Raw genomic sequence first — 21,642 nt, 5'->3', positions numbered from 1 at the left:
GTCTGCAGTGTTTTGCTCCCCTGGTAACTTAAAGGTTAGTGACTCACTGCAGGGACAGAACAATGTGGTCAAAACACTCGAGTCAGTTACCAAACATCTCAGTTTACACTGCGACGTCAGCGCCATTTTACACCAGATATGTGCATTGTGTGCTTCAGATGCTTCTCATGCGATGACATGGCAAGACAATCCCTCAGAAAGCTCTTTACAATTTGAATCCACACATTTTATTGGTCCATATATAGTATAATGTGTTATTCTGACACTGAAAGCCACATGGCGCTACTGGGAGTAGTGATGTGCAATGGAAGAAAGAATACATTTATTTTTACAAATCCCCGAGATCAACCGGGCATTTGCAACCAACTCTTTTCACGGTATGATTGATTTTAAGTTGGTTCATTTAAATTTATCAAGCCTTTCTAACTTTTGTTATAAAATGGTGTCAGTTTATCCATGATGTTTGTTATAGTACAGCGCGTTAGTGTTCCCGTAAGACTTCTCTTATACAATACCAGTCATCATGAATATGTTTGAATAATAAAATATTCATCAGTAGGCTTTATTCAGAATTCCATTTGTAGTTAGGGTAATCAATACGCTTCCACATAAATGTCACTGAACAATGATCTGTATGGTGTTTGTGCTGCGTTCATGTGCTATTGGAAGAATTACTTCTCGAATCATTTCTTATGACTCATCTGATCCATGAGCTCTTTGCTGTCACAAATACTTTAAACAACATTACATGCTTTGTATTTACACTTAAAGAGCAATTTATTACAACACTCCTCCTTTGCCTGTCAGGTTGTTTCTTCATTACAACTTACAGATCATGAAACTTCCCAACCCCTGAAATAGGACTATCTGAGGAGAATATTCTCAGTAGTAGCAAGTACAGCAACTCAGATAGAACTGAGAAAAGTTGTTGCATGCTGGACACTTAAAACATTTGTTTCAAAAAAGATTTGATTCAAAAAGATAGGTTTGTTTGTTTTTCGCACCTCACTAACAGAAAACCTGAAACCTGCGTGTGCCGCTCCAGAGAGGCGGGCTGCTGATGCAAAAGGAGGGAATCGACTGAACAAACAAACAAACATAATCAGAGCCAGAGGTGGTGGTGGTGGTGGGGGGGGGGGGGCAAGCTGAGCCCTGTGTGCGTTCTTGGCGGCCACAGTTTGACCTTGGCGTCCAGGCATGCCCAGGCCTGCCTCTGAATGCTGTGGGGCGGGGGGCCTCACCCAGCCGCCTGCTGCAGGACTTGGACCGGCTCAATGAGAAAAGGAAAAATACCTCTGCGTCTCTTTAATCATTCCTTTCTTTTTCCGTTTCTCAACACCCATCGGCTTGGCCTGGAGCATAAGCATTTGCCACAGAGGATACTTTCCCCGCTAACTCATTCCCAAACTTTAATTTGATTTCTTTATGTCTTTGTTTCTTCCAACTGCTGCTTTACATATCTTAGACTCTACCCTCAATAGGTGAGCTGCCGGGGCGACGCCGACCACAAAAGGCGCCCTGCAGGCACGCCCGGTCAGGCCTGGTGTGGGCCCCGGACCCCCTTGCTGCTCGGCACGGCCCTCACACCCCCAGCAAAGACTCTCTGTTGTGTTTCAGTGCATCAGCAGAATGAGCTGATCGGAGTGGACGTGGGAGAGGCGGCTTCCAGGAAGATTTCATTTCCCCCAAACAGCTCACAGTCGGGATGTTTTTAGCTTTTTTTCTTTTTTACTACTTCTGTACTTCTGTTACTGCTGCCCACTTGTATAGTGTTCATAGAATTCATCCTATGTTTGTGTTTTAGTTAGGGTAATATAGTGTGCTCCAAATTATTTCATTATGATTTATATTAGAAACTATAGCCAAACAAACTCTATTTTGAATTTTGATATGTATTTACTCTACATTTTTGTTTTACTTGACTTTTTTAGCAAGTCCAAATGTGCTGCTGCTGCTGCTGCTGTAACACAAGAAGTTCCCAAATTCAATAAACTATATCCGACCATCCGTCTGTCTGTCCCTCCGTCTTTTGACTCTGCTCTTTAACATCCGGCTCTTTTCTCTCTCCGCTATCAGTGAACTGCAGCAGGAGCTTTTAAATGGCAGCTTGTGATTTCACATAGAGCTGTGTTTTATCACCGCTCCAGCTTCTGTTTGTCGAGCTTTCCCCTCGTCCGCGGCTGCATTTACCTATCCACGAAACAAAAACCTGACTTGGCATTACATTCTTTGTTGTGTGTTGCTATTATGATATCTAAGAATGTATTTTGTTGTCCGTTAATGTATTGTGTGTGAGTAACACCTATGGACCATAGGTCAAAAGGTGATCCTAATAAATGAGTTCAAGTACTGAAAATGTAATAGCCAATACTTTTTAATAGTGTTTCAAAATCTATGCAACAAAACCATAGTTGGCTCACTTAAAAGGGGCCTTAGTAGCCAGTAAATTCCTGCAAATGAAAAGGCTTTAACGTTTGCATTTTTCTCGCAGTGGACTCTTTAGTCAGTTTTGTACGACATTTCCCTGATCTTTTCCCGAAATCAAGATAAACATCTGCGCCAGAGACTCAGTTTGGGTTTAATATGTGATCGAATAACCTGTTTACTTGAGGAATGATTGACTTGACGGGAGGAAAGTGATGCTGCTGCCAGCGGACACTTTCAGCTGACAGGGTTTTAACTTTTAACACAAGTGGACCGTGGCTATTATTATTCATCTAAATTGCCAGTTATGGATTTACCTTTGTGATACAGGTGAACAGGGTGAACTATTTAGATATAGACATTGTTGACATGTGAAAGGTTTTTCTATTGGGAATATTAGCTATCTCTTTGTAGCACTCCATAGATCAGAAAATACTGTCAACAGCCGTTATGAAATACATTTTCTCCATGGTTTTAGTACATAAGTGCTCTATAAATCAGGCTCTAAGTGTTATGCGAACAAACCCCTCTGTTGAAAGCTTCAGAATATAGATTGGAATGAAACTGCTGGTGTAAGTGCTACTGAAGTGGAAATTTCTGCTGAGAGAGAAAAGACTATTTGAGAAAATGGCCTTTAGAGATATTTATTGTAACATTTGCACACATTTTGTAAATAGGGTGAAAAATGTAACTGAAAGAGATCACCACAAAACTTCCCCAGATGACGACTTAGATTTAGACACTTCTTTTTTGTATTACAAGTTATCTGAAATGTTATGTTTAGATATGCAAATGAGGCTTTATCTTAATAAATGTTTCCCAATTTGACTACCTTTGCAGGACAGAAATGTGAGCATTGGATAAAGCTAGGTTCAACATTATTCTGCAAACATGGCAGCACCTCATGCTAACTTTTGTTGAAATGATCTACAGACACAAACAAGTAAAGTTCGTAAAGTAAACCCATTGTGTGTTTTAGATGTTTCCTTTGCATGGATTTCAGCTGTGTGTTTACTCTGCATGTCGCAGCCTGCTGGTTGTTATAAAGTTAATGGCTGAGCAGCGTGTCTGAATTGATGACGCCTCCCCCCATCCTCCCCCTCTGTTCCTCGCAGCATCACTCCTGTCGTCTTTACAGCTGGGTGAGTCAGGTGGGAGGAGGGGGAACTCAGTGATTGTGTGTGGTGATCTTTACACCCCCCGCCAGGGATCAGACAAACACTTATTAACTGAGAGGAATGCAAACAGGCCTGAGCTGCTGAGGGTAGAGGGGTGAGGGGGGGGAGGATGTGAGGTGAAGAAAGGGAAAGGAGAAAAAGTAGATACTTCCCCCCCTCCTCTATTCTCTTCCCCCTTTACTTTTTGTAAACTCCCCCTTCCAGGAGATCCAGACCTTTCTATAACAATGACACACGGACACCGTATGCTGCTGCAGACTGAACATGAAGTCACATCAAGTTTAATTATCTGACTAATAAACATTAATTGGTTAGATTTTTATGATGAAGAAAATTCAAATAAATATAAATTAATAAAAAAACATAAATTATATTTAATAACATAAAATCGAGATAACATAAGATGAGATTAAGAACGAATTTAATAAAACTAAAATAGAAATTAAGATAAAATAAAGTGAGAGCAAACGTTAGAAAATACAATATGATTTAGAGCAATTGAAATTAGGATAATAAATGATTAGATAAAGTTAATAAAATAACATAAAAGAATGACACAAATAAAAGTATATATAAAATAAAGTATTAGGAAAATAACATGTGATCAAAATAACATTAAATAAGATAACAGGCCTCAAATAAAAATGTCCATATGGAAGCAGGTGTGAGTAGAGGTGAGTACAAAGATAGAAAAAAATAAAGATAAATAGAATAAGAATTTATACCAGCACAACAATAAAAAGAAAAAGACATAATACAAAAAATAATACATAAAAAAGTTTAATTTAAACTAATGATCAATTTGTCAAATTGTCAACCACCAGCAACAAGTTATTGCAGACTATTTTTTAAAATAATTATTGAATCACTTCAATGTTTTCCTGCTTTACCTTCTCTCATTTTATCATTAAACTAATTATAAAACAAAACAATGTAAGGCCCTTTTAATGAATGAATATGAATATGTGGTTCTCCTGCTGCAGACATCTAAACCATGAGGAGGATGTGGATGAGAGGGGAGGCTGCAGAGGAGGAGGGCCGCTGGTCATTGAGGACAGACGACAACAGACTGAGCAGATTAGTGAGTGTGAAGCTGAGGCTTTGTTTGCTAATGGATTTCACTTTTATTTCCAGCCCTCCACGTCTGTTTGCAAACAATCCAAACCCGTTAGATGTCACAGGATGTGACGGTGTTGCTGAGGAGGAGAAGTGGAGATAATCTGCATGACTTTGACCTCCACATTTTAACTTTAACTTCTCTACATACACATATATATACAGTATATATATATATATATATATATATATACTGTATATATATATATATATATATATGTATATACTGTGTATATATATATATATATACAGTATATATATACTGTGTATATATATATATACTGTACATGTAGTGAAGTTATATAATTTATTGTTATATGTGTTATTATTTTTATATATATTTTTTTCGGTATTCTATTTTCGTTTTTGTGTAGGTCTCACACATTTTCATATCTTTTCTATGTTAGGTTGTTTTTTGTCCCTTTTTGTAATTTTTTTACATTTTGTGTTTCTTCATGATTTCATATGCAAGAGGGTTTACTAAAAGTGCTCCATAAAAGAAACACTGCAAATACAAAATACTTTTTTAGTAAATGCTGCGCTTGTTTCTTCAAGTTGGTGAAGATGTTTCTTCATTTGCGTCAAACTGTGAAACTGCAGCGTGTTTCTGGAAGGGTTTTGGGACGTTTAAATGGGGTTGCTCCTGTCGGCCACCATACATGAAACTGGGGCCAATAGGCCTGTTTACTAATTTGTCTAAACCTTGTCTGAGAATTTTCAGGAATTGTGAGTTTTCCAGAGCTGAAAACAACACGTTAAAATGTCTAGTTTTTAACTGGCAGCAGTGGAAAACCTAAAAAATATTCATTTTAATTTCATATATGACGACCACAGCAGAAACTCATATTGTTGTTTGTGTTCAAACTCCAAATGTGACCAGTGTAACCTTTCACCATGACCTTGCCAGGCATTGTCCCCTCCATGTATCCCCTTGTTTTGCAAGTAGACGATTCCCGTAAAGCAGAAGCACCCCGCCGCCCCTAAACCTAGCAGACAAACGGTTGCTTATTCAGGGCCTTAAAAAACTGGAGGATTAAGGAGTCAGGGATGCTGAAAGGGCACCGCGCAGACCCCGGACTCAAGAGTTAAGCGGCCGTGAATGAGATGTGGAGTTTCCAAAACAAAGATACTGTGTCACTGAGGGGAACGCTGACGTCATGGCCCACAAAAGAGGGGGACAGGGAGGCCACAAAATATATTACACCAGTCCTGGTTCTCCTCCGAAATACTCACTGGAGCTGTTGCCAAGAATCCTCCACGCAGAAGCGCTTTGAGGAGATCTTTCTGATCCATACTGGGGGAAATATATTCTCTCCTTTTCTTTCAGTGTTTTAAAGTAACAAAGTACATTTACTCAAGTTAAGGACATATTTAAGGTACTTTCCTTGAGTCTTTCTTCTTTATGCTACATCAGTGGTGGAATGTAAAAAAGCACATTGACTCTAGAAATGCACTTAACTACTATTTTGACATTTTCACTTCATGCAATTTAGTAACAAAGTACACATTCACACTTTATGCTACTTTATGAGTGGAGAAATGTAACAATGTAAATGTAATCAAGTGAATCACTTAAGTAGTATTTTGACATACTTTCCATTTTATGCTACATATACCTTTAATCTAAAAAAATTTGGAGGTGAATATTGTACTTTTTGCTCCACCAAATATATATCTGTAGTTAGTTCAGACTTTGCAGATTTAGATTAATAATACAAAAATATATATCAAATAATAAATGACATTTCGCTAAATACAACTGTCACTGTCAACTTACCTAAAATGTCCATTTTTTTTTGTTTTACTTTAATTACATTTACAGTTATGAATCTCTAACTCTGCTAGCAGTGACAGTTGACTATGTTTGCAATCCCTGAACAACAACAAGTACTCCGGTCCCAGCTGAGAGGATCACTTTTTAGGGTCTCTGTTTCCGTTCTGTGAAGTTGGTTAAAGATGTTTCTTCATTAGCATGTGCTTTGGCTAAGGTTTGCTGTTATATTTGCACCGTTTTTGAAACAGCAGCTTGTTTCTCCTAATGGAAGACCTCTGTTAGTGTTAGTGAGGACTCCAGACTATAGATCAGCTGCATTATTGTAGTAGTACTACTTATATATGTATTTTGTATCTATATATAATATAGCTGCTCTCTCCTCATGGGTGGCCGGGCTTGGCGAGGGAACGCAGGCCTGCAGACCGTCGTAGTGGTCTCCATGGGGATGAGCAGGCCTTGTGGAGGTATCCGGCTTACTGGAAACGTAGTTTATTGTTGACTTTCAGGAATGGGGAGGGGGTTGCTGCAAAGGGGGGAGGTTAGGGCTGGAGACAGAGGTTGGTGCAGCTACTTCCTGGTAGAATGAAGATATCCTCAGCAGAGGCTTAACTTCATTGTTCTGCTAACCTCAAGTCAGGTTGCAGGTCATGCACCTGCACCGGGTGCCAACTTACAGTGTAGCAGAAGTACCTTACTCAGGTCATAGCACAAATGCATTGATGTAGAAATACTGCAATACTGACTGTCAAATACACACTGCTGATGTGAAATATATACTGGATATTGTTTATTGTTATTTCTGCCAACTAGTTCACTTGTGAATCTACTTTATGTATTTATTATGTAAGCCTCTGCTGTTTTAACACTGTAAAAGTTGGGCGAGCAAAGGATTTCTTTATTAGAAGTATATAACATGAATGTAAAAGTACTTAATTACAAGTAAAAGCAACGACTGGAAGATCGACAGAAATGAAAGCTTTTCTTCAATCATATAAGTTTTATCATATTAGGGCCTGGCGTACACATGCGTGGACATCACATTTTTGGTCATATGACCACAGTCGTTAATTCTGCTGAACTGTTGCCTCATGGCCACGTATGTGGGCACTTACACTGCCATCTGGTGGTGTCAGAAGAGTACAACACACTACGGTAAAATTTTTAAATGGCGGCCAACACAAGGGATAATTCAAGTGGCAGCTCCAAACACAAACCTCGACAACGTAAGAAGTCCTATCATATTTCAAGGCTTTTTCTGATTTAGATATTTATCAAAGCATTGTACGTTTGTCATGACATGCAAATTTGACAAAAAATGTGTAAAAATAACAATTTGGTATGCCGCTAAACATGATGTACACGTATGTGTACATAGGGACTTAGGTTGGTCAAAAATGCTAATATGTTAGCAAAAATGTGCACAAGTAAAATTAGGTTTACCACTTTTTTGGTGCCTGTATTTTGATGTCCTGCATCCGATACCCAACAATCAGGATGTACTGGTCCAAAGCCTTGAGAATCACTGCCATCACTGACAGATTCACGTGCTAATTGATGAGGATTAGATGTGCCAGAAGATCTGAGGAAGAGGGACACATTCTGGAAGGTGAGGCCTTTTCTGGATCGGATTCTGCAAGGCTGCAAGTCTCAGAATCGACCTGAATGTGCATCTATTGATGAGCAGATGATTCCTTTCACAGGAGCCTGTCCATGCAGACAATATCTGCCAATGAAGCCAAACCCAGTTGGCATCAAGAACTTCGTTTGTGCTACAGCAGATGGCATTGTGCTGGACTTTGATCTGTATCAAGGTACAGGTGCACTGCTTGAGCAGGTCGAAGAAGAGGTGGGCCTGGGGTTGGGAGGCTTAGTCTTGGCTCGTCTGTGTCAAACTCTGCATCGTGGCACGAAAGTGTATTGTGACCGGTTCTTCACAAGCATCCGAGGTGTGGAACAAATTATGAAGAAGGAGATGTACATTACTGGTACAATAATGAAGAACAGACTCGCTGAAGGAGAAGCTACCCTCTGACAAAACCATGAAAAACACAGGAAGAGGTACCTCATCAGAACTTTCCACTGAAGACGGAAAGTTGTGTGTAGTGAAGTGGTATGACTACAAACCAGTATTGATGATGTCTGTTGTTCATGGCACAGAGCCTGAAGACACCTGCCAGCGCTGGGACAAGAAATTGAAACAATATGTGACTGTCTCGCGACCAAGCATTGTCCGTGAGTACAACCTCAAGATGGGTGGAGTCGATTTGATCGATAGAATGATTAGCTACTATCGCATGAGCGCCCGTACTAAGAAGTGGACGATGCGGATGCTAATGCACTTCACAGATCTGGCTTTAGGTAACAGCTGGCTACTCTACCGCAAAGACCTCGCAATATGTGCTGCACCAAAGAAGAGCATCATGCAGTTCCTTGAGTTCCGTACGGAAATGGCTACGACCCTCTTGGCCCAGCATCACGGTCAAGGAAGCGATGCAGACCTCTCTGAACAGTCAGAGGAAGAAGACAACTCAAATCAAGGGAAGAAACGTCCTGTGACGGCAGTGCCCCATGTCTCGGTCCGCAGGAGGGCGAATGCCCATCTCCCAGAGATGATCAGTCTGAAGAACGCGGCGCGCTGCAGGGTAGCAGGCTGCACTGGAAGAACCCGAGTGCGTTGTGTGACCTGCAAAGTATTCTTGTGCTTGCAAGGCGATCGCAACTGTTACACAGCCTTTCACACATAGACACACATACACTGCAGCACAACACACACATAAGCCATACTGTAACTGTGACTCTCCAAAGGGGGCAAAAATGTTTTGTTTTTTTTCATTTTGTTTTGTTTTTTCACAATGATGTTCAAAACACATACAATAGTTGCCTATGGGGTATTATTAGATGCAACAGTGACAATGCAAAATGCTTTGAATGTTTTATATTTTGTTACAGGCATATGATGTCTTCCTGCAACTGCAAAAATTCTGTGTTTTCATGTTGTATTTACTCTCAGATGTTCAAAACATGTTGCAAAACATGCAACATTATGTGTGTATAAGTTATTAATACATGCAAAAGCAGCCAGGAAAAAACTGCTGTGTTCAAGGTGGAAATAAAAGAGTTTTTCACTCTATTACAAAAAGGTGACTTTAATGTGTTTTATGGAAATTCAGACCGAGTGTCCACATATGTGGACATCATTTTTCTCTAAAAGTACATCATGTCAAAAGATGATACTTAGTTTTTATACTTATCAGGTTCCAATAAGCCCAAATAGCAAAGAGAAATAAAAAATGCATATAAAAAAACAGCTCGGGTCTTAGGAGGTTAAAGTAAGTATGTTTGGGTTTTGGACAAAAAAATACGACATTTAAAATCATCACCTTGGACTTAAAGTAACTGGGGTAGACATGTTTCACTTTTTTCTAACATTTTGTACGCCAAATGATTAATCTATGACATGATCTGTAGGTAAATCAATAATGAAAGCAGTCGTCAGTTGCAGCCAAAATAACAAGTTAAAGTCCTACATTTTTAAGATGCCACACAGTAGAGAAAGATTATCAGTAATGTATCAAAGGTGAACGTGTTTATCCTGCAGAGAATTGGCTTTCCATAAAGGGTTGGGGAAAAACAAAACAATTCCAGACCTTAAGAAAGGAATAATATAGGTAGCTATAAACATAAGTCCATGATGTTGCTGAACAACCATCATGTAGGCCTACTTATGCAATTACATATGCAGGACTCATGGCATTAACAAAGGGTTTTAAAAGAAAAGTCAAGTTAGGTTTCTGTTTTGGGGGGAATAACTAATGTTGTGTTTGAGCTCCATCTAGTGCCTTAAGTTTCTGAGCACACACACAAACACACACAAACAAACACACGCACGCACGCAAACACCCACTGCATAGCTCTTCCTTTTGTTAATACAGGTATACTTTGCATATATATTTAATTTTGCAGTAATTTCTGTAATATTTATTTAAAAAATAATTTTGGTTTTAAATGCAGGAATTTCACAGTAAAATGATTAATGTATTTGTACTAACACTAAAGTATAGTGTCAGAATAAAGTATTCAGCATGATTAAAATGATTAAACTGCAGGGAAAGTAAGTTTTAAGTTTTGATCAGCTGACCTGCAGCTCCGTTTTGTCACATGACATCCGTTTCCCCTGTTTCTTTTCCACAGACTCAGCTCGAAAGGCTCCTGTGGCAGGTACCAACTCTAGATAACTATTTTTACACTGTAAAACCCTATTAATGTTATTGTTTTGCCTTCTAAAGGCAATATATCCGAAGGGAAATACGGAATGTACTGTCGCCGAACTCTGTTTAAAAATATGGTGTTTTAATGTACCTTGCTCCTGTATTTGTGTGGAAGCAGAGCGACGGTGTGGCGGTAGAAGAAGTTTACATTTTACTGGAAGAAGTGTTGTATTGAACATTAAGTGTATGCCGAGTTGACAACTGGACCCTGCCAAGTGTCTAACTTATCTTCTCTGTCTCTTAAGGTATGTTAAGTAGGTCAGAGTTATCAATAGCATAAATTGACTGTTTTCTGCATGGAGTTTGGTTTTATGCATTTCCCCCCCCCCATATAACCAAAGCCAGAATAATTGTAGCAACAAGAAGACCAGAGGTCAAAGTCAGCTGCTGCACCTACACTGATAAGATTTCAGATATGATTGAATACTGGTGCATCATCAGATACAGTGATTTTAACCGGACATGTCTTTCAGATGGTGATCACCAAAAAGGTTACAAGTCAATACAAGCTTTAAAAATGTTCCCAGTTTGGGATAAATAAAGTATTTCTGATTCTGATTCAGAAGGCATTTGTTAAATGATCTCAAAAGTTTGGATCAATTGGCAGCAATAACAATTTAAGGTGCAGGGGTTAAGGTTATTTCCTGAAAATAATAAAACTTTTAGTTGCAGCCCTAAATTCCATATCTGTTTTGTAGTGGGATAGTTGGGAACTTTGATTTTCAAATGTGTTTTGACATGTAATTAACATTAAATAATGCACCCGAAGAGGAGTGTTGTTGATTCTTCTGCTGTTTATCTCAGTCAGAGGAAGTTTGTCCAATCCACTCAGAAACATGCCATCCAACAAATCAGTTTCTGACGCTCCCATCACTCAGTTCATCAACTGCAGGATACTGAGAGACCACTGTCTGCAGAGGTACACACACGTACACACACTACACTATCATAAATGATGTTTCTGGATGAATATTACTGCATTATATTGCACTGTACTTCTGTAGATGTTTTCCAATCCTTTATTGGCTAGTTTAATCTGCAGCAATGCATTATATTCTATGAGATCATCCTATTATTGAACCTTTTTACTGTCCAATGAGAACCACATATCTCTTAAAAAGTCAACTTTTCATTAGTTTTGTGACGATGCATTTTCCAGCTTATCCAAGAGTCTCTTTAAAGACAATATTTAGTCTTAGAGGAGTGAACACTTTCTTAACCCATAAAGGAACGCTTCATCCTGATGTTTTCTTACTGTACATGTATCTTACCTGCTCTACATGTACTAAACTATATTAAAACTGTAATCTCAAAACCTAATGGAGTAAAAAGTACATTTTTTAAATGTATATTAAAATGGAATATTAAAGTAACTGTCTATTTGTGTGTATTTTCATGCAGAGAGGACCTGTGGGTGCGTGACGGAAAGATTTTGGATCCAGAGAAACTTTTCTTCGATGAGCACGGTTATGCCGACAAGCGGGTAGACTGTGAAGACAGCATCATCGCCCCGGGCTTTATAGATGTTCAGATTAATGGTAAGCCCCCCCACCCCCCAGACTAAACCAAAAACATTAAAATATCTCAACTTCTGCTCCATCATATCATATCATTTTTTTGTTTTAACACCAACATTGGTTAGCATTTACAGATCGATATATAAATGAATCAATTGATCTGCAACTATTCTGAACATTTTATGATGTCTCAATTTATCTGTGATTTAAAAAATATATATAAAAGTTCACAGAGATCGCAAAAAAAATGTTTTAAATAATATTTTTTTTATTTGGTCCGCCAACTAAAAACTGAATCTGCAACAGTTTCTTATCTGCAATCTGAAAAACTACTTTGAAGCTTTAAAATAAACAAGACCTAATTCAGATAAAACATGACATTTCCTCTCTGCAGGAGGGTACGGGGTCGACTTCTCTCAGGCCTGCGAAGATGTCAGCAGCGGAATTTCTTTCGTGGCAAAAAAGATCCTTGAGCACGGTGTGACATCCTTCTGCCCCACGCTGGTCACCTCGCCCCTTGACGTCTACCACAAGGTAATACTTAAAACCGATAGAGAGAGAAAATGTTAGTTTTGAATCTTTATTCCACATCAGGAACCAGAGGAGGGTTAGCGAGCATGTACAAGTCCTGCATTGTTTGTATATGAAGCTCCAAACTAAATGTATTTGCAATCATTCACTAAGAATGAATACATTTCACAATATTGACTAATGCAAAATCCAAATCGCAGGACATCTTTATTTTCATATATCTTTTAATAAAAAATAAGAATATTTATTCCAAAATTATAATTCCCTACAACATTGTGGATCTTATCACATTTGTAATATCAGACTACATAATTGTAATCAGATATTTTTTACAAATCGTTCAGCTGTAGAATATGATATTTAACTAGAAGAAGTTAACATTAACATTATGTTGTCTATTTATATACATATTACAACGTGCATTGTTTTCGGATTTCCAGTAGGGACTGAAATACATTTTTATTTCTACGAAATAGAATCTTACTCAAAGTGTGTTTTAGGTTTTGCCTCAGGTCAAAGTTCACGATGGAGGAGCGCATGGAGCTGGAGTTCTTGGTAAGTATAATCTAACTGAATCATGTTGAAGGATTAGTCTGGATATATTCTTTATATATATTATTTGTATATTTGTATTTTGTCATCCCATGAAAACATAAAAACCAACAATTTGTTATTGCGGCGTATTATTTTCTGACTTCCTGTCTGTAGCTCTGTTTAGCTTTATTAAAAAAAAGGAGGAACTATTCCAATTTTCTTTCTCTTTCAACATATTACAAAAATATACAGTGGTATGCAAAAGTTTGGGCACCCCTTAGGAAAACCACTGCATCAGTTTGTCACTTGCTGAGCTTTTGAAGCAGCAACTTCATTTTAACATATGTTATACCTTATGGTAACAGAAACATCTCAGTAGTGAAATAACTTTTATTGGTCAAACAGAAACATGTTTATGTGCATTCAAACAAAAATAGGCATGTGCATAAATTTGGGCACCCCTAAGAAATAATTCCATTAATATTTAGTATTGCCTCCTTTTGCTGCAATAACGGCCTGTAGACGCCTCCTGTAGCCACAGACAAGTCCCTTAAGCCTGGCAGGTGGTATTTTGGCCCATTCTTCCACACAAAACGTCTCCAGTTCAGTCAGGTTTCTTGGCCTCCGTGCATGGACAGCCTTCTTCAAATAAATCCATACATTTTCAATGATGTTAAGGTCTGGGGACTGGGATGGCCATTCCAGAACATTGTACCTGTGCTTCTGCATGAATTCCTTGGTGGATTTTGATCGGTGTTTAGGATCATTGTCCTGCTGAAAAATCCAACCCCGGCGTAGCTTCAACTTTGTGACTGACTCTAGAACATTCTTGTCAATAATCTCCTGGTACTGTAAGGAATTCATGTGGCCCTCAACTTTAACAAGTTTTCCAGTACCTGTGCAAGCCACACAGCCCCATAACATGATAGATCCTCCACCAAATTTTACAGTGGGCAACAAGTTCTTTTCATTGAATGCAGTGTGTTTTTTTCGCCATGCATACCTGTTCATGTTATGACCAAATAACTCAATCTTGGTCTCATCTGACCACAGTATTTTGTTCCAAAATGCTTCTGGCTTGTCCAGATGTGCTTTTGCATACCTCATGCGACTCTTCTTGTGATTAACACTCAGGAAAGGCTTTTTGCACATCACCCTTCCAATGAGCTCTTCCTGGTGCAAAGTACGCTGGATTGTGGAACGGTGAACAACTACACCATCAGCAGCCAGATGTTGTTGTAGTTCTCTGGAGGTGGTCTGTGGCTTCTCTGTGACCATTTTCACCATCCTTCGCCTGTGCCTTTCCCCTATTTTTGTCGGCCTACCACATCTTTCCTTCACACGGACTGTTCCTGTGGCCTTCCATTTCACAACTACGTTTCTGACTGTGGAGACAGACAGTTTAAACCTGTCAGATAATTTTTTGTACCCTTCTCCTAATTTATAATGTTGGATTATCTTAGCTTTCAGGTCAGTGGAGAGTTGTTTTGAGGTCCCCATCTTGCCACTCCCTAAGAAAGAACCTAGGCCAGGCACAGCCAGCTATTACCTATGTTAAATAGCCTTTTTCATGATTGGTTCCACCTGTCTTTGTAATTGAAGGTCTAATGAGCTAATCAAAGCAATTTTGTGCAGCAACCTGTCAGCTATAAATCCGTACAGGTGTTGAAATGAATGCTATTTATAAGGGTGCCCAAACTTTTGCACATCCCATTTTTTGCATTTTATTTTATTATAATAAAACTATGTAATGCTACCCTAAGAATTTTGGTCTGGAAAACACTAAAACGTCTACATCTTTGTAGGAAAACAAATGTTGTTGCTGTGATCTTCTATTATAAAGGAAAAGCAAATTGTCATGAAATCTCAGAGGGGTGCCCAAACTTTTGCATACCACTGTATATTTTAAAGCTTGAATTGCCACTAATGTGTGTTTTTTCTGGTAATATATTTGTTTTATATTCATTAATTTAATTTCTCCAAACATTAAGAGTAAATACCAAAATAAAAAAGTTCTGAAATGTATCCAACTTTTTAAAATTAAAATTAGGATTGCCCTTTTCCACCTTGCTTGAATTTGTGTCAGCAAGACGGTGTTTGTTGGATTGAGTTGAAATAAAACCACTTCTTTTCCCAAAATAGTACAACTTTATTTTTCCAAATGTTATGATTAGTATTTTGCTTTGTGTTACTTCTTCTCCAAACTTTTTCTTTCTGGAAATGTAACAACTTTGAGTCTCTGCTGCTGTTCGACATTTTTTCAAGAGAGTTTTTGTGTCAGTAGGACAGTTTTCAGATACATCACGCTCTAGTACACCCCAACATTGGCAAACTTGTCCTTTAAAGTATTATCTGTATTTATCTTTATAGAAATATAAATTGTATATATCCTGTCTGCAGGATTTCACCTGGAGGGCCCGTTCATCAGCGTGGAGAAGAAAGGAGCTCACCCGGAGAAGTTTCTCCGGACCTTCAAGAGCAGCGGGCTCGGGTACCTGATGGAAACCTACGGTGGCCTGGACAGCGTTGCCATGGTGACACTGGCTCCAGAGTTGGATGGCAGCCAATCGGTGATCAGGGATCTCTGCCAGAAGGGAATCACGGTGTCGCTAGGTGAGCAGCCTTTACTCGCATACAAAAAACGTAAGGATACAGTACTGCTTTGAGAATGTGTTTTACGCCTAAAATAAACTCTGATGAACGACATTATTTGTTATGCATTATTTTTGTGCATTGTCAGATCCAAAAAAAGGCTTTCATGGATTTCAATCTATTTACTAACTCAGTTCCGAGGTTCTTATAACTTCCTAAATATTTGTTTATGTTTTGTTTCCAAAAGGTCAATCATAAGAACATATCTCAGTCTGGTTAAATATAGAAAGGAATACAAGTGAAGGCAGGGCTCTAGATGTAAAGTCTGATATAATAAAACGAAGGATTTAATTAAAACATTTTTTTTTTTAATGGGCTTCAATCGGGACATATTTGACTGTATTGTTTGATCCACATTTTATTATATACATTTTAAAGAAACTGAGGGTACACTTAACAAAAGTCACACAGCGAAATTGAATATTAAAATACGTGTCCTTAGGGATGCACAAATGTTAAGCAAATAAACAAACTTTGTGCAGTTTTGTTGGCTGCATTTAGCAACTCTGGCTCTTATAGATGTGCTGCTTCTGCTCCTGCAGGTCACTCTGTGGCCAACCTGTCTCAGGCGGAGGAGGCTGTTCAACACGGAGCCTCCTTCATCACCCACCTCTTCAACGCCATGCTGCCTGTGAGTCCAAAAAATGAATAGTCATCATTTAAAGACAGTGTCTTGATAACATTACTTACAGGATTGTTTTTTCTTTCACAGTGGGGGACTTTCCCTTTGTTTGTGTTTTACTGTACTTAGTGAAGGTGTCACTTTTTTTCATTTATGTCTTTTTGACCTGAATAACCCCTTGAGTGAAGTTGAGTTGAGTTGTAATACTGGGTTATTTACATAACATATAATTGTATTTGATATATAATAGTATCACAGCCTTTCGCAATTTTTTCTTTTAAAGGTCGCATATTATGCAAAATCCACTTTTCATGTCTTTTCTACATAAATATGTGTCCCTTCCTGATCCATCTATATAAAAACCTGTCTGAGAATGAGCTGATCAGATTTTGGCCACTTTCTGATGTCACTGTTTTTTTGGGTTGTGCAACCATTAACAAATAACCAACCAAGGTAACACCCGCCCACCTTATCACTGGAATCTCCTCCTAGAGCTCCATTGTGTTTTTTAAACCAAACATTTTGCAGAGGGGCGTGGCCAGCAGCAGCTCATTAGCATTTAAAGCTACAGACACAGAATCAGCACTTGAGGAACAGGGCTGAAACAGAGGGGTATGCTACAATGCATGATCTGTTTGGTATTTTGAGCCAAACATTTCAGGGACATGTTTTTCATATATCTGAGACCTATAATATAATGTTGGAAAAGAGTATAGTAGGGGACCTTTAATACTTCTTCTTGATTAAACTTTTACTGAAGGAACATTTGAATGCAGAACTCTTATTGTAAGAGAATATCTTTGCAGTGTGGTATAAGTACTTTAACCGCAGTATCTGAGTACTTCCTGTTACTCTTGATGTTATTCCTCACATCATCTTCTCCTGTCTATTCTGTAGTTCCACCACAGGGACCCTGGTATTGTGGGTCTGCTGACCAGTGATCAGGTTCCTGCAGGCCGGACGGTTTACTACGGCATGATCGCTGACGGGATCCACACCAACCCTGCAGCGCTGAGGATTGCACACAGATCCCACCCCTCAGGTCGGTGCCGTGAATTAGATTTTGGCAATTGTTCATCTCTTTAGGTCCTTTTGCATATCTCTGTGATCTTTTTTTGTCTTGTTGTTGTTTTGAGTTCTTTGTACCTTATGCCTCTTTGTCGGTATTGTTCTATTCTTTTTGGTCGTTTTGCATTTATTCAATTTGCGTCTCTTGGTGCTGCTATGTTTTCTCTTTTTGGTTATTGTGTATGTATTTTTGGCTATTTTGTAACTCTTTGTAGACAATGTGCATCTTTGTGTTTTTCTGGTTATTTTGCATCATCTTTTGGGGGGGAGGGAAGTTTCTATCAGCCCAAAAAGATTTAGCCTCTATTTTGTGAGTTATTTTTGGTTTGTTGGGTCGCTTTGTGTACATTTTGAATCTTTTTGTTGTGGTTTTGTTTATAATGTTGGTCATTTTGCAACTCTGTTTGCCCCTAACTTCTTTGGCCCAGTAGCTGTGGAGATCATGGTTGTTTTTGTTATTGTGTTTGATATAGATTTTAGTCCTGACATCACTTCCTGTCCTGATGTCTTTGTGTACCCTCAGGTCTGGTGCTGGTGACGGATGCAATCACAGCGATGGGGCTCCCTCCTGGTCGCCACACCCTGGGTCAGCAGGTCATCGAGATCCAGGGTCTCCATGCCTACGTGGCAGGTCTCTACTTCCTCTCTTGGTTTGAAAAATAAATGAATGCATTTTCTTTTGGCAATGAAAACGAATCTGATGGATTTATAGAGGCAACACAAATGTATTGTCACATAATACATGTTCTCAAATCTTCTGTGTAATAGGCACGAAGACACTATGCGGTAGCATAGCCACGATGGATATGTGTGTACGGCACTTTAAACATGCTTCAGGTGAGTTTTCATGCCACAAAAAAATAACACACATAAAAATGTTGGAAAAACATACACACACATCTCTCTTCTCCAGAAAATACCGAGATTTCTCCCCAAAAATGATTAGTCGGAACCAGAAATAAGTGCAATTGATCACAAAATAACATTGAGGTTAGACATGACAACTTCTAGTATGGAAATTATTTTCAATATTCAAAGATGAATCCTGCAGGTGCTTTTGAGGATATTGAAGCAGAAATTGTTATTATCTAAAAAATAACACATTTTAAAATAATACATAGTTAACAACTTATCAAGATTATACTGATAGTTATCGCACTACCTATACTACAGCTAACTTCTGGACAACATTTCAAGTATTACAAAAATAGAGAAAAATGTTTACTTATGTAAAATTTAAACCACTTCTGCATTAATACTGTATTACACTATATATTTCAAGCTATAATCTCACGTATCTGACTTGTGCTACTCAGCATTAAACACTTTTTACACAATTGTATTTATTTTATTTTCAGAAACAATATTGTATATATTTGAATATTAATATTTGTACATTCTATTGTTGTTATATTATGTAGTACAGTCTGCACATTTTAATACATTTATATTTTTGGATTTAATTGTAATAGAGCAACTGTAACAACACCCAATTTCCCAGAGGGATAAATATGTCTCACTGTTCAAAGATAATCAAATTGTTGGTAAATTTTACTTGTCTTTTTTCCATTTCTTATACAACAAGGCTGCAGTGTAGAGGAGGCTCTGGAAGCTGCCTCGCTGCATCCTGCTCAACTTCTGGGTATCAGCCACAGGAAGGGAAACCTTGACTTTGGGTCAGACGCAGGTCAGGATTTACTGATGGAAATATTCATCATCTCTACAGCGTACGGACGGAAGCTTTATCAATTTTTTGTGTTTGCAGACCTGGTTTTGCTCGATGACACCCTCAACATCAAAGCCACATTTATTTCTGGGGAGGAGGTTTGGAGAAAATGACCATGGAAGAAGAAGAACAACAAGAACAAGCCCGGCACAGCGGGGACACCGTGGTGCCTTCAGAGAACGATGTTAAACATACATACAATTCTGTTGAATGTTTTAGTTCATCAGAAAACATTATACTTTATCCTAGGCTGCTCTACACTTAATACATGTCATCTAAGACGTAAAGATTGGGCTATTTATGTCCTAAAAAGGCCACTGTACAGAGGATAAACCTTTTTAAATATTGATTTGAATTTTCTTAAAATCTCTTGATATAAACATTTAAATAACTTGACTCCATTTTTGATCCATTCAGAAATGTTATTGTGCGTTTGCGTGTGTGAGAGTTATCATCGCAGTCTCGAAAGACTCCTACAGATGTTAGTTTTTCTGTAAAAAATGCATTTTTTTATGAAAGTATCTTTAATTCAAGTATCAGCAATGAAACTTTGACACAGATTGGAGCTTTATTTTGACATTGAGATTTGATAAATGATAATGCTCATAATGTAAAAGATACTTTTGTTAGCCTGGTTATTTGAATCACGTTTGACGATACATTGCGGTATTAAATTAATTAAATCAACGTTTAGTAAATGATACTGTAACATGAATGTTCCTCTTCTAAGCAATAACATTTACTTTTGTTATATTTATAGTCATTCCAGGTGGAATTATGATGTTTGTGTACATTAATGTTTGTTTGCATGATTTAGCCAGTTTTTTTTTTTCAAAGTTCATTTATAATCTTATAGTCATATCTAACGGAAATACATTTTAAAACAGCAAGGCAAATTGCAAATGTTTAAATTTGTTATTCTTATTAAATTCATTAAATTAGAATTATACAACAGATCTGATTGGTCGAATTTGATTGGTTCCCCTCACCAGTCTATTTCCTGTTGAGCGTGAAAGTCACCACGACTTTCAAATTGGTTAACAAACAATCAAAGGTTTATTTCTGCTGCAAAAGGAAAACAGACTATTACTCTGATGTTTCTGTGTAATCGCTGGTTAAATACAAACATGAGTATGTACTACCACAAGAAGCAATTTTTCCAAATCAAAACAACTTTTAATGGTCAAAAAGCTACTAACCTTTATAAGGCTAATGCTACGATGACCAAAGTAAGCAGGTAAGAACTTCCAGAAACTACCTCAAACAACTTTGCTAAACCACTTATGCCGAATAAACACTAGAAGTTGTGATATGTTAAGAAACGAAGGTCACATTCAACTAAGATGTTAATAATGTTTATCAATAAGTATGACAAACTGAGATGTATAATACCATTTGACAGGAACATTGTTAGTACAAAGACTATAGAGTCATTGGTAAAAACATAGGAATGTTGAATGATATTTTTCTGGAAATTAAGGACTTCTGCTATAATGTACTTAAAATTATTATATTTTTTAAAAGAAGTCGGTGTATTATCTCTATGCCGAATTAAGAAGAAAACAGCAATGATTCCTAAGACAAACTTTAATTTATGTTTTACAGAATGTACGTATGTGTATAAGTCAAGCAATATTATATTACTATATTTATAATGGAGTTTTGTGGGGAAATGTAACTGAAACGACTGTATCTCTCTATGTAGCTTCCATTGTGCTGGAAGTGTATGCGAGAAGAAGATATTCATCTTGACCTGATAAGAGATCGATACGTCCCGGCTGCTGCCCGGTGTCCTGTCCTAGAGATGTCCCGGGAGACAAAGATAATTGTCCACGGCGGCGAGCCTGAGGAGAGAGCTGTACAGCGAAGCTAGCCACAGTTAGCCTCAACAAGGACCGGTACCAAGGGACCTTCAAAATAAAACGGCAACACATGTCTGTGTGAAAAATGGTTAGGCTATTTTATTCATTTATACTGTAGGTTTTTTGTATTGTTAGGTACAATGTGGATGTCTACAGTTAGCCTATTTTGTCCAACCAGCAGCCCAAAATTGACATTTTATTATATTATAGTAACCCTAATGTAAGTCAACTTCAAATATTTACACTTGAGAAGCTGGAACCCAAACATGTTTCCCATTTTTCCTTGTAAAAAAATTGATAGTTTGTGACAGAAATGCAATTTACATGAAGATTATTATATTTTTTGCCTATCAAAAGCATTCATTTGTAT

General features: G+C 37.9%; 1 protein-coding gene and 1 long non-coding RNA gene across 4 annotated transcripts; one reads left to right on the top strand and one right to left on the bottom strand.

Annotated features, from left to right (window-relative positions):
• The first annotated feature begins 10,647 nt into the window (after positions 1 to 10,647).
• Positions 10,648 to 20,364, top strand: amdhd2 (amidohydrolase domain containing 2). Of its 3 annotated transcripts, none has more exons than XM_063904774.1 (13): positions 10,648 to 10,710; positions 10,879 to 11,005; positions 11,565 to 11,679; positions 12,162 to 12,298; positions 12,672 to 12,811; positions 13,309 to 13,363; positions 15,743 to 15,955; positions 16,537 to 16,625; positions 17,514 to 17,658; positions 18,208 to 18,315; positions 18,453 to 18,521; positions 19,270 to 19,371; positions 19,450 to 20,364. In XM_063904774.1, exons 3-13 carry the CDS (start codon positions 11,597 to 11,599, stop codon positions 19,521 to 19,523), a joined length of 1,215 nt encoding a protein of 404 aa, XP_063760844.1. In that variant the 5' UTR covers positions 10,648 to 10,710; positions 10,879 to 11,005; positions 11,565 to 11,596; the 3' UTR covers positions 19,524 to 20,364. The 3 variants fall into 3 exon arrangements, with proteins under 3 accessions (XP_063760844.1, XP_063760845.1, XP_063760846.1); XM_063904775.1 differs by having other exon boundaries at positions 10,651 to 10,710; positions 10,876 to 11,005; XM_063904776.1 differs by lacking the exon at positions 10,879 to 11,005 and having other exon boundaries at positions 10,660 to 10,710.
• LOC134878617 (uncharacterized) lies at positions 13,673 to 21,236 on the bottom strand. The gene is made up of 3 exons (XR_010167697.1): positions 21,164 to 21,236; positions 18,202 to 18,330; positions 13,673 to 16,623 (listed from the first exon to the last, which is right to left on the bottom strand). It is a non-coding gene; the product is annotated as an uncharacterized LOC134878617 (long non-coding RNA).
• Positions 21,237 to 21,642: the final 406 nt, after the last annotated feature.

The sequence above is a fragment of the Eleginops maclovinus genome, chromosome 16 (assembly GCF_036324505.1).
Source record: "Eleginops maclovinus isolate JMC-PN-2008 ecotype Puerto Natales chromosome 16, JC_Emac_rtc_rv5, whole genome shotgun sequence".
Lineage (NCBI taxonomy): Eukaryota > Metazoa > Chordata > Actinopteri > Perciformes > Eleginopidae > Eleginops > Eleginops maclovinus.
The sequence above is the reverse complement of the archived record's forward strand: the minus strand, read 5'-3'. Positions and strand labels throughout refer to the sequence as shown.